The sequence below is a fragment of the Gopherus evgoodei genome, chromosome 1 (genome assembly GCF_007399415.2).
Source record: "Gopherus evgoodei ecotype Sinaloan lineage chromosome 1, rGopEvg1_v1.p, whole genome shotgun sequence".
Taxonomy (NCBI): domain Eukaryota; kingdom Metazoa; phylum Chordata; order Testudines; family Testudinidae; genus Gopherus; species Gopherus evgoodei.
Window position 1 is genome coordinate 98366850 of NC_044322.1, and position 14050 is coordinate 98380899.

Consider the following 14050-nt stretch of genomic DNA (forward strand, 5'->3'; position numbering starts at 1 on the left):
GCCTTGAAACAGAGAATCAAACCTTGGTCAAGAGGTTGGAGGATGGCGGTGGTATTGGGGGGGAGAAAGACGACTTCAGCATTATGCGCAAACTGGAGTGTCTCAGGGTGGCCAGGAGTATTATCTATGATCAGCAACACTTTAAAGTCAAATCCTTTCTCTTCGAGGTTACGCTTGACCTCTGGAATGAAACACTTATTTCATGAATGAAACAATCCAGAAATAATGCTGCTGTCACCCAAGCTGTTTTATTTGATTGCCAGAACACAGGCAAGAGATTTTTGTTCTTGTTTTTTAGGGCATGGGGATTTGCAGCCCTGTAAAGCAAGCCCGGCATTATTAAATGCCCAGTCGCATTGCCACAAAACAACAGTCACATGGTCTTTAGCTGCTTTGAAGCCACGGGCGTGTCTTTCTGATTTCAAAGTGTAAGTGCGTTTTTGGGCATTTTTTCCAGAATTGCCCAGTCTCATCAACATTAAAAACTTGTTCCAGAAGATAGCCCTTTTCTTCTATGATTTTGTAATTATTTGGAGTAGGCTTTTGATACAGCTTCACCAGAAGTCTGCACATTTTTGAGGTTGAAGTGGTTCCTAAAACTGTTAAGCCAACCGTGGCTGTCTTTGAATTCCGTCTCATTAGAAGGCTGTCCGTCTTTGGCAGGAGGTTTGAACAGCGCGTAGAGACTAAGAGCCTTTTCTCTGCAACGTGTTGCCATCGATAGGCACACATTTATGGTTCATGTCTTCCAGCCATAAGTTTAATGCCTTTTCAGTCTTCATGAAAGTCTTAGCACGCACCTGGCTCATCACCTTAGCAGTTATTGGAGCACTTGATGTCACGGCTTGATGAATTTCTCTTTCTCTTTAATCTTGATGACACACATTGTGGCCATATTTATGTGCCACGTTGGAGACTGACATGCCATCTCTCAATAAGTCCAATACAGCCAGTTTTTCCTCGGTTGAGCACCAGATGAAGTAGTGGGCTTGCGTTTAGGGGCCATGTGGTATGAAAAATACATATCTTTAAACACTAGATTCATGCTCAGCGCAGCGAGATGCTCACATGAGAGGCAGGCGGGAACTGAGACCAACTGAGGGAACAGCAGATTCACAACTTCCATCTCACACTCACTCCGGGCATACGCTCATTGAGTGGAATGGTGGGTGGAATTGCCCACACTACTGTATTTCAATTATTTTTCTCTTTTTTTTTTGCCAAGCGTGTATAGTTGAATTCACGTAAGTTAAATGCGTGTATGATGCGACTCCACTGTATTGTTTTAAACCTGTAGCACTGTATGCTACTCTATGTAGAGGTCATGTTTACTCTTGAGGGAAAAACCTTGATTAAAGGGCCTCCACACTCTTCCTATGGCTCCCCTTTTGTCCTGGTTGGGAATACTTGAGCTGGAATCCATGTGTTCTGGAAGGAATGGATTCTGTTGAGGGGATGAACAGGCGGAAAATGTAATTTTGTAAACCTTTTAATGCAGAGGTTCTCAAACTGTGGTCCGTGGAGCTATATTCAGGTCGTCCGCAGATAGTTCCCTCTAAAGTGAGTGCCTGGGCGACTGCGCATGAGACAATGAAGGGTTACCCACCTAATTAGTGGAGCTCCACTAATTAGGTGCTTGACCCCTGGAGAAGATGCACATGTAAGGTGAGGTGTTGGCCTTGGGGGTAATACCGGGCAGGTGGAAGGAGGTAGTGGGGTGAGAAGAGGGGGTGGAGGAAATTTGGGATATGCAGGGCTGCAGCGGCCAGAGAAAGAGGCGACTTTCCCCAGCTCCAGGGTTGCAGCTGCTGGGGGGAGAGAGCCCTCCTTCCTAGCCTCAGCTTTGTGGCTGCTGTGGTTGGGGAGACACTTTCCTCTTTCCCAGCCCCAGCTTTGGGGATGCTGTGAGGATAGAGAGGGCACAGCCATCACATTAGAAAGGTAAGATTATTGGTATTAAAATATGAGTGTTGTGCTTTTATTTGTAGAACAAAAAATGTTTCTCTTTTTTATATAGCACTTTTATCCAAAGCGCTTTACAATAATTAGCCAATGGTACAAACTACATTTGGAAAGATCATTAAGCGGTTCGCTGAGATCCTTAACAATTTTCAAGTGGTCCACGCAAAAAAAGTTTGAGAACCACTGCTTTAATGACAGGAAACATGTACAGCCAGTAAAAGTTAAATGACAGTCAATGAAAACTACAGATTTATCTTTATTCTATATCTTGGAGGAGGAAGGACCAGGGCTGGCGCTACCATTTAGGCAGCCTAGGCAATTGCCTAGGGTGCCAGAATAATTGGTGGGTGCCGTTTTGCCAGAGGGGGCGGCAGGCAGCTCCGGTGGAGCTGCCGCAGTGGTGCCTGCAGAGGGTCCGCTGGTCCGTGGCTCCAGTGAAGCTGCTGCAGTCGTGCCTGCGGATGGTTGGCTCCTCGCGCAGCTCCGGTGGACCGCCCACAGGCATGACTGCGGCAGCTCCACTGGAGCCGCGGAGCACCGGACCCTCCTCAGGCACCACTGCGGCAGCTCCACCGGAGCCGCGGGACCAGTGCTCGGGGCGGTGAAATTGCTGTGCGCCTAGGACGCTCAAACCCCTAGCGCCGGTCCTGGGAAGGACAATCACATGTTGTTTTGCCCTTCAGTTCCCTCTGTTTATCTATTTTTTTCTCATTGTGTGTATTTCCACAGGCTCTAAAATGATAGAACCATGATCCTAATAAAGGCCTCTTGGTGTAACTGTAATAATAATGAAACCTTATGCATTGCTGTTATTAAAACCCTTTTTTTTCTTTAGGAAAAAGTACACTATAAAAGAAGTGCATGAACCTAATAGTTAAAGCTACAGTTTAGTTGCAGAGGTCTCGGAAGTCATGGAATCCATTAATTCCAGCAACCTCCATGATTTCAATGGTGGGGAGGTGCAGGGTTCCCTGCAGGGGTGGGAGCTGTGGGGGCCACCAGAGGCGGCTGGGGAACCCCCAACCTGTGGGGGCTGTCACAGGTGGTGGGGGAACCCCTGCACAGCTGCCCCGCCTCAGGTGGTGTGAGGATCTGCAGCTCCCCATTTTGTCCCAAATATTTTTAGTAAAAGTCACGGACAGGTCATGGTTTCTGTGCATTTTTCTATTTTGTCTGACCTGTCTGTGATTTTTTACTAAAAATATCAGACACAAAATCTGAGCCTTGCTAATGATTACATACTGCTTACCTGGGTTCAGCAGTGCCTCCCAGACTCAGATCCTTGTCTTGAGGAGCTTACAACTTACATGGACATATTAACAAAAGGGCAGATAATGTCAAGAGTAAATGTTACAGCTGTGATAGTAAGCATGTTTCTTCTTTCTTTATTATTGTATTTTTTTTTTTTTTTAAGGCTGAATCCAACTCATAGTGAAGTGAGCCAGAGTCTTTCATCTGTGTTCATGGGAAGTGGGTAGGGCCTCTGTAGGGAAGGAATAGGACTTACAGAAGTTAGCTTTCAGGCAATATTTGGAAAAAAAAAAATGTCAGAACGTGGCGGACCAACTCAAGGATGGGGTGCCACATGCTAGTGCAAATGAACTACGAAGCATATGTAAACTGTGAAAGACAAATTAATGTTATGAAGACTGAAATTTTACATTTTTAAAGTAAGAGTACCAAGTAAAATTTGAGAGAGGGTTTAATGTGACTTGAGCCTTCTAAATCTGAGTGTAAAATAAATTATTAATTTGATGTATAATATTTGCAGTCTGGATCTTGCTTTCAAAACTTTATAGGTCTGAATTATGTTGGTCTGGCACAATCACAAGATGCAACCTGAAAAAGTGCATTTTGTGTGTCTAAATGAGAGTTCATGTTCTATGGCTGTCATTCTGGCACTTTCTGAAACTTGTTGCTAAAACATTTTCAAGTGTTGTCATTTGAGCCATAAGAATGAAGAGCTGCTAACTGTAATTGCAGACTTTCCTTTTTTTTCAACTTCAGAGTTTGTTAGCATAATTAGCTACTCATTGTTCATGGAATCTGAAGTAGGATTGTTTAACAAACTATTTTTCAAGTTTGAATGCAATGGAATGCTTCCCCCCCCTCAGATTAAATATTTGAGTAAATGAACTGTATTCTTCAGCTGTAGTGCTGATATCACCAGCATGTTTGATGGTACAAATAACTTGATAGAATTATTTTTAGCCCAAACAAGATTCAGCTCCACTGTTCGGTAATTTTTTTCCTTTATAATATTGTGCTCTTTTTAATTTGTCAGTTTAGTCTATTGCATGCTATGAATTAATCTGCGGGCCTAGTTCAACCCTCTGTCACTGTCTTAGAATTTCAGGGGAATTCACCTGGATATCTCTCATGGTAATGCAAGTTGCTCACAACTCCCGACTCCTCAGAAATGGCTAGTACAGCTCCAAATGGCAGTGGCATCGGCAATGAACAAGGCACATGACCAGGGCATACAATTGATGTGGAAGCTGCACAGGAAATAAACTGGATTAGCATCAACACTGTTACCTTTATCAAACAAACCTGTAATCTCATCAGAGAGAGACATTACATTAGTATGATAGGAGTTGTATTAATATCAATAGAGTCCCATTTCAGCCAGCCCTTTTTTTTGTGTGTGTGTGTGTGAGCGCACAGGACTGATGTCAGGCTAACAGGACTATAATTACCCCATGTCACTATGTTTACCTTTTAAAAATATTGGCACAACACTAGCTGTGTTCTGGAACTTCTGCTATGTTCCAAGAGTTATTGAAAATCAGTGTTAACAGTCCAGCAAGCTCCTCAGCCTAAAAACTCTTAAATGCTAATTATTTGGACCTTGTGATTTAAGTGTCTAACTTTTAGTAGCTGCTGTTTAACACTCCCCTGAGCTACTGTTGGAATGAAAAAGGGTATCATCATTATCATATGATATAACTATATTGTCTGTCTTTTCCAAATACAGAGCAGAAATATTTACTGAACATGTTTTTGCCTTTCCTGTAGTACCAACAATTCTGATATCCATGTAATAATGGACCAGCACCACTGTTGAGTTGTCTTATTTTTCATATACCTAAACAGCCTCCTTAGAGTCATTACCTTTGCTGATCATAGGTTTCTCCTTGTGCCCTTATGTTTCCCTTATCAATTATCTACTTAAGCTCCTTCTGAACTCTTGGAGGTATATCATCTGGGCCTACTGTTTTTTTTTGTGGAGGTTTTTGGTTTTTTGTTTTAAATATCAATTTGTTTCGGTATTGCTACTTCTGAAACATCAATGTTTGGTCCCTCATCTTTATTACTAGAAGAAAGCTAGACTACATCATCTGCAGGAAAAACTGGTCTTTCACTTATCCTAGCCCTGTCATGTGAGAGGAGGAACAAACTAAAGCAAAATCTGATTTCTAGTATTCTGGGTTGTGAAGATAACCTAACCTGCCAAATGTGAACAAAGCTTAGAAAGATGCAGTATTGTCTTCTGAGGTCTGTAAATGGACAGCTTTTAATCATCTGTCACTCATAACTGCCCAGCAACAACATGGTGAAATGAATGGGACTCTGGTCAGTTTCACAGCTGCTATTCAGAGCCCTGTGGGAATCTGCGGAAACTGTCCACAATCTTGCCAAGTACAGGTTGTTGCTGTTCATGGCTATGCCAAACCACTGCTGAAGTAGGCATTAAAGGTTTACTTGCAGAGAAATAGGACCACACTACAAGCACTCCTCTTCCCAGTATTGGGCAGAAGAGGGGAAAGCAGCTTCCTGCTCCACAACGTTGGTGGGCCATCCCACCCTTGTTCTATCAGTTTCTGGCCAGTAGGAGAAAAATTTGTTTTGTTCTTGTTGTCCATCTCTCCCTCCCACCCACCCAGTCCTGACTTCCTACCTACTGCTGGAGGTTATTCTCCAAGCTACTAATGGTCTTGCAGGGGGAATGCTGGCTAGTAAAAGTCCTCTCTTGCTTCTGCTCTGTGTCAACAATAACATGGAGCTGGGGGCTAGATCAGAGAGAACAGGCTGGGAAGAAGAACCTGCTTGGTCTGCTCTTAGGAATGGAGGACTGTGTAGCAGTAAAGAAGAACCTGCTAAGTGACACAGCAAGAGAATTAAATTGATTTATTCAAGTGTGGTTTTGGGAGGGCAGGTGATGCAGGAATTTTTCTCTAGGACTCTTAGGTTTAATTCTTGGATGAGTAGGTGTTGGTGACCCTTCCTTTTTTCCCCTCTCATACTCTTATTACCTGCCTTCTTAGGTTGGGGCAACCTGTTTTTGGTGCCTTGGGAGCAGCAAATTGAACCTCCTGATACAAGTCCATGGGTGAATTAAACCTTGAGTTCTTTTTTCTACCCAAAACAGTTTAATGTCACTAACACCTTAATGTCAGTGTAATGCAGAGAAAATATATGGAAGATAGGTATTCGCTTTAGTATCGTATTGCCTTTCCTGGGCTTCCTGGAGAACTGGTCCATGAAATCTTTCTTCCATAATTTTTGTTCTACTGGGTATCCTGGGACACTGTTTGTTAGCATTGCTGACCCACTAACAATAAGACACTTAATGGTAAAGATGATTCAATAACTCAGTGCATTTTGTACCAATATGTAGCATTAAAACACAACAGGAAGTTTTATTTGTCCAATGATGCAAATAAAGTGACTGCAGCCTTGTGTCTTCAATCACTTAAGACATATTAATGGACCAGTAAAACATATCCCGGAGTGTTTTAAAGCTGTTCTAATTACATCTATTGAATTTTTAAAAATTCTTTTAAATGATTTTCTTTTTGGACGTATCCTTCCACTATGGAAAAAAACTACATAGTGGAAAGAGGGATAGTGGTAGACAACTTCCATTTTTTTCTTAAATGTATATTTTAGTTGTTGACATTTTTTGTTTCCATGCCATATCCTGCTGTCTTGTCATCTTTTCCTGCAGCTCCTCACGGGGGGCTGGGCTGCTTTCAAGATTTATCTATTAACCCTAAATTGGAAACTTACTGTGCTCCTTGATTTTTTTTTTTTAGCCTTTTTAACAATAAAACAATCTTGTGAAGAGCTGCTGGAGAAGCAGCAGCTGAGCTGTGGAGGGAGGTGTGAAAGCAGCTGCTTTTCACCTAACTGTAGTAGCTCTCAACTTTTTACCCCATGTAAACTCACTAGTTAAAATAGTTCGTACCATCAGGAATGCACTTCAGTGAGGAAACACACTGCTTACTCCGAGCTGCCATACTTTTTCCCATTTAACTCTTAACAGGACCTCCTCATTTGTGGCAATTTTTTTTACTAGAAAAGCCGAAGTGAGATTTCATCTGAAACACTCAATTCAGCTTTCTTTGGAAAGCAGAAGTTAAAATGTGCCCTATTGTAGACAGTGAGGGCGGGAGAAGATCCATGGGGAACAGAGTTAAGGTTGTGCATCATGTACTGTGGTTTGTGTCTGACGTGGAGAAGAGTGTATGTGTTGTAAGGTGACTTAATTTCTCACTCTTCTGTGTGTGGAGGGGTTATCAGGTGTATAAGTGCTTCACTGCAAAGTTCTTTTGTGTACTACCTTCCTGGTGCATGTTAACGAGTAAGCACGATTGAAGAGGTCAGGCAAGTAGAAGTGAAGCTGCTGCTACTTTTGTCCTTAGAAGCCTTCTTTGTATCTTTCTGTCAGATTTTATCTTACAGACTTCATTGGAGGACATTTTTATCAGATGGAGATGACTTGTCTGCATGCAGGAGGCTTCAACCTTAACTGATGTTTTATACACCAACAGTTATGATGAATACTAGCTAAAACTAACACACTATTTTTTTTTCCCAGAAACTTGCGTATTGCACCTGATCTGCTCGGGATACACCTGTCTACCAAATTTTGTGGTGAAAGGCAATTAATGTCCTTGGCAATACAGCCAAATTTCATGAAGGTCCAATTTCATATGACATTAATTTTACAAAGAGAAATAAACTAAATTACACAGAAAATCAAAGGGCATAAAACTACTGATGGGTGAAATTTCACAGCAGTAGGCTTTCTAATTCTAGAGAAACTGGAAGTTCCTCCTTTTTAGGATCTGCTTTACCTGTATAGCTGCCACCAGGCATCTCCATTATCTGGAAATTGGGTTAACAGTCAGTCATTGGTGCAATCTCAGCAATTAAAATCTTAAAGGAATTTTATTGCTACTTTCACACTGGTAGAATTGCCAGAAGGAACACGCAATAGTCATGTTAAACTTTTTTGCAAGAAATACAAATCCTTCAGAATTCTAGGAATTTAAAGTAGCGTTGAAGATGCAATTTGCGTTCCGTGACTTGTTTTTTTGCTCAAATTGCAAAGAATTACTGTGGGTTAAATTGATCTAGGACTTCTATTTTTATATTACTATTTGCTCTGTCTCTAATTCTATTTGTGTTTTGTTTATAGGATTGTGGACAACATGCCAGTAACTTGGTGCTATGATGTTGACAACAACCAGAAGTTTTGCAATCCTGGATTTCCTATTGGCTGTTTTACTACAGAAAAAGGTCATCCAAAGGATGCCTGTGTCATTAATGTAAGTTTAAAGTATTTTTTACTAATGTGTCAATTTCTGTGTTGAGTGATTATCCATATTCATGTTTACCATTAATGGTAAATGTGCATCCCACATGCTCGAGTTCTGAATCTTTTGGGCAGCTGGGTCCATATGGTGTGTGTGTGTGAGCCCTCACAGTCTTTGTGCTCTGTACAGAGGATGTAAAAGGACAGAGCATCTCAACTGCTGCACGTATTTTTCTCACTGCCTCTTGTTTTAGAGAGAGTGGCTTGTTGTTTATGCTTTGACTGCTAACAATCTCTTGTTCTTACTACTACTTTTAACTAGTTGGCATTTCCTTTAAATTTTGAAACTTCTGATTTGCCCAAATTAGATTACAGGCTCCAGGGTGGCCTCTACTTTTGTCCTCCAGATTTAAATATTGCCCCTTGTGTGAGGAAGCAATGCTTGTGAATGATCACTTCAAATGACAAGACTGCCGGAGGAAGTCTCACATTTTGGAAAAATGTGACCTCTGCAGGTCTCTCACTTCCAGAACCCAAAAAGACAGTGACTGCAGATATTCCTCATGAACCAATCCATGAAATCAGCATCTGCCCTAGCTTCTCTGTATCTCCCTGAACATGGCCCCAAAAGGTGCGAGCACTGGTTCAATGACTCATAGAGCCTCTTCTTCAATCCTGGCAGTGAGATGGACCAAACCCATTGAGGGTATGTCTACACTACCGGATTATTCCAATTTTATGTAAACCAGTTTTGTAAACTGGTTTACATAAACCAGCGGCCACACTAAGCACATTAATTCTGCGGTGTGCGTCCATGTACTGAGGCTAGTGTCGATTTCTGGAGCGTTGCACTGTGGGTAGCTATCCCATAGCTATCCCATAGTTCCCGCAGTCTCCCCTGCCCCTTGGAATTCTGGGTTGAGATCCCAGTGCCTGATGGGGCAAAAAACATTGTCGTGGGTGGTTCTGGGTACAGCTTCACCCCTCCTTCCATGAAAGGAGCAGACAACCGTTTCGTGCCTTTTTTTCCTGAGTGAACTGTGCAAACGCCATAGCACAGCAAGCATGAACTCTGCTCAAATCAAGACCACAGTCATGGACGTTGTAAACACATCGCGCATTCTCGTGCAGTCTATGTTGAACCAGTACCTGCAAAGCCAGGCGAGGAGGAGGCGGTGGCTACGGCAGCACGGCGACGAGAGTAATGAGGACATGGACACAGAATTCTCTCAAACCACGGGCCCCTGCGCTTTGGAGAGCCTGCTGGTAATGGGGCAGGTTCTAGCCATGGAACGCCGATTTTGGGCCCGGGAAACAAGCATAGACTGGTGGGACCACATAGTTTTGCAGGTTTGGGACGATTCCCAGTGGCTGCGAAACTATCGCATGTGTAAGGGCACTTTCATGGAATTTTGTGACTTGCTTTCCTCTGCCCTGAAGCTCCAGAATCCCAAGATGAGAGCAGCCCTCACAGTTCACAAGCGAGTGGCAATAGCCCTCTGGAAGCTTGCAACGCCAGACAGCTACCGGTCAGTCAGGAATCAATTTGGAGTGGGAAAATCTACTGTGGGGGCTGCTGTGATGCAAATAGCCAAAGCAATCATTAAGCTGCTGCTACAAAAGGTTGTGACTTTGGGAAACGTGCAGGTCATAGTGGATGGCTTTGCTGCAATGGGATTCCCTAACTGTGGTGGGGCGATAGATGGAACCCATATCCCTATCTTGGCACCGAAGCACCAGGCCACCCAGTACGTAAACCGCAAGGGGTACTTTTCAGTGGTGCTGCAAGCACTGGTGGATCACAAGGGACGTTTCACCAGCATCCACGTGGGATGGCCAGGAAGGGTTCATGACACTTGCGTCTTCAGGAACACTACTCTGTTTAAACGGCTGCAGCAAGGGAGAGCTTTCCAGAGCGGTCACAGTGGTGCACTGTGGGATACCGCCCGGAGGCCAATACTGTCGATTTGCAGCCACACTAACCCTAATCTGACATGGCAATACTGATTTCAATGCTATTCCTCTTGTCAGGAAGGAGTACAGAAACTGGTTTTAAGAGCCCTTTATATCGATGTAAAGGGCCTTGTTTTGTGGACGGGTGCAGGGTTAAATCGGTTTAAATGTGTAGTGTAGACCAGGCCCAAGAGACCATCATCTGAGAAGGTACAGGGAGTGAGGAGTTGTAGTGGTAGATCCTGTACCACTAAAAATCTCATCTCCAGCACCACTTCTCTGAGATTTCACAGCCTTGTGTAGTTCCTGCCACAGCTCACTACCTCCCTACTGTGCCGCCTCAGTCAGGAACTTGACACCTTCAACTTCCTGCTCCACAGCATTGATGTCATGGAAAGCTATCCAGGCACCACAGCCTCTGGTACCACAGGCTGTGACACTGTCCTCAAGTCTGGTGCTTGAATTGTCACCATTGCTTACTGAGGTTTTGTCACTGTTTTTGCTATCCATGTCACAACACTAGCTGGCACCGATGACATTCAAGGCACTGATGCACTTAATGGTTTTCCAGGAGCTGATATCACCTTTGATAGTCATAAGAATGGCCGTACCGGGTCAGACCGAAGGTCCATGTAGCCCAGTGTCTGTCTACCGACAGTGGCCAATGCCAGGTGCCCCAGAGGGAGTGAAGCTAACAGGCAATGATCAAATGATCTCTCTTCTGCCATCCATCTCCATCCTCTGACAAACAGAGGCTAGGGAGGCCATTTGTTACCCATCCTGGCTAATAGCCATTTATGGACTTAGCCACCATGAATTTATCCAGTTCCCTTTTAAACATTGTTATAGTCCCAGCCTTCACAACCTCCTCAGGTAAGGAATTCCACAAGTTGACTGTGCGCTGTGTGAAGAAGAACTTCCTTTTATTTGTTTTAAACCTGCTATCTATTAATTTCATTTGGTGACCCCTAGTTCTTGTATTATGGGAATAAGTAAATAACTTTTCCTTATCCATGTTATCCACATCACTCTTGATTTTATATACCTCTATCATATTCCCCCCCTTAGTCTCCTCTTTTCCAAACTGAAGATGCCTAGCCTCTTTAATCTTTCCTCATATGGGACCCTGTCCAAACCCCTAATCATTTTAGTTGCCCTTTTTCGAACCTTTTCTAGTGCTAGAATATCTTTTTTGAGGTGAGGAGAGCACATCTGTACACAGTATTCGAGATGTGGGCGTACCATGGATTTATATAAGGGCAATAATATATTCTCAGTCTTATTCTCTATCCCCTTTTTAATGATTCCTAACATCCTGTTCGTTTTTTTGACCACCTCTGCGCACTGTGTGGACATCTTCAGAGAACTATCCACGATGACACCAAGATCTTTTTCCTGACTCGTTGTAGCTAAATTAGCCCCCATCATATTGTATCTATAGTTGGGGTAATTTTTCCCAGTGTGCATTACTTTACATTTATCTACTTTAAATTTTCATTTGCCATTTTGTTGCCCAATCACTTAGTTCTATGAGATCTTTTTGAAATTCTTCACAATCTGCTTTGGTCTTAACTGTCTTGAGTAGTTTAGTATCATCTGCAAACTTTGCCACCTCACTATTTACCCCTTTCTCCAGATCATTTATGAATAAGTGGAATAGGATTGGTCCTAGGACTGAACAGTGGGGAACACCACTAGTTACCCCTCTCCATTCTGAGAATTTACCATCAATTCCAACCCTTTGTTCCCTGTCTTTTTTAACCAGTTCTCAAGTTACCTCCATTTCCCTAGCTGTAGTGGAACTTTCCTTTAGCATAGCACCATATACTTCCGTAATCTTGCTGGTTACGCCAACATCTAATACACAACTGAATGCAAAGTCTAAAGCTTTTTTAATTCAGCCTCATCAGTAGCATCAAATAATAGCGGAGACTCGGAGCACCATCATACATACTCCCCAGAACATTTGCACCACCTGCTTCAACCTCATGAGACCGAGCCTCATTCTAAAACAATTATTGGGATGCTTGCCAGACAGGACACAGACTTTCCTGACTTTATGGCCACCAGGACCATATTTATCCATGCAGATGTGAACCATGCTCCACTCAAAGTAGAATCAATTACCGGGATAAATCTGACCATCTTAGAGTACCTCTCCTGATGGCCTCAGCTACCCAGGCTGTCTGTAAACCTCCACAATAGTACAAGGATAAACCAGAAGATGTTTCACCTCTGTCGAGACTTTCTAGGGCTTGTGGCACTCTCATCCTCTCCTGAGGAGGTAGTCATGCTACTGTCCCCTAGTTGGACAACTTTAGAGGTTTCCAAGAGCTCCTCAGAAGAGTTGTAGAGGCCCTACAGGTTCGAGTGGACGAGGTCCAGAAATAGACCCACAAATTGGTGGATGTCTTACAATTCACCTCACCAACTAGCAGGCCTTAATGGCCAGTTATGACTTTCAGATTGACAAAAACTTGCCTTTCACCAACGGTCTCCTACCTCTTATTTCCAAGGACTGATTAATGGCATAAACTGGCTTCCAGCCTCCACCATATGTGGCAGACTGTCTGTCTGTATTTTGATGGTCACAAGACAATCACTGTGGCTACAGAGTTCAGACTTCCTTCAAAGTACATTCGATGATAGAGGCCGTGCCCTTTGAGGGGTGGTAGTTATAGACGAAAAATGGATGAGGCCCTGTGCACACTGAAGGACTCCAGCGCAACTATTCAATACCTTGGGATCTACATGATACATTTCCTTTTAGGGGCTATCAGTAGTCATATGACCCACATAGGTCAGGTCCATCACTGTTTTTCTGTGAAAGCCCCACTGAGCTTTGGAGTAAAGAGGTAACGCTTCCACAGCAGGAGACAGTTCAACTCTGTTGCCCACTCGTCTCAATTTTTATCAGTCCAGTAACACTCTTCTAATGAGACTCTCTGAGGCAGTTCAGACTGCCTCCTGTGACTTCATACCTAACCATCTGTTCCATTTGGCCTCTATCACCATGGGCCAGTTTGGTCATAAACATCATAACTTCAAGATATTCCATTCAGTTTCACACAGTGCCTGCACCCAATTGACTTTTCCCATCCTCTTCTGGGACCCTTCTCATGAGAATCAACTGTCAAGCAATCTCATTTCTGTTTATCCGAGCAATAAGGAGAATCCCTGCTCTGTATCATGGTAACCAATTTTAGAGCAAGTACAGTAGGACTCCATTTATCTGACTTTCCCTCAACTGGCTCTTCACGTTTACCGAACAGCTGGGACTCTAGACCCAGAAGTAGGCGATCTTTCCTGTGGCTGCTAGATAGTACTGCAGCATGGCATTTTTCCATTCTCCAGTTTATAAGGAGGTTTAATTATCTGATCTGGCCCTGGTCCTAATTAGACTGTAAAATGGGGTTTTACTGTACTTCCATATCCCTAAAAAGAAATGAGGTTGGTGATCCGTTCTGAAACTGAGGAAACTGAACATTCATATGACTTTGAAGTTCAAGATGGTCACCCTCACATTAATTCCCTTTCTGAATTCAAGGGACTGGATTAAATCTCTCGCCCTCAAGATGCATACTTCCACAT

The 14050-nt window shown here is 43.2% G+C and overlaps 1 protein-coding gene across 1 annotated transcript in view; it reads left to right on the plus strand.

The window, feature by feature from the left end:
• TM9SF2 (transmembrane 9 superfamily member 2) overlaps positions 1–14050 on the plus strand; it is a 76320-nt gene that overhangs the window by 11297 nt on the left and 50973 nt on the right. Inside the window, exon 5 of the mRNA XM_030568018.1 lies at positions 8390–8519. Within this exon, the coding sequence (XP_030423878.1) occupies positions 8390–8519 (130 nt within the window). The remainder of the gene's footprint in view (positions 1–8389; positions 8520–14050) is intronic.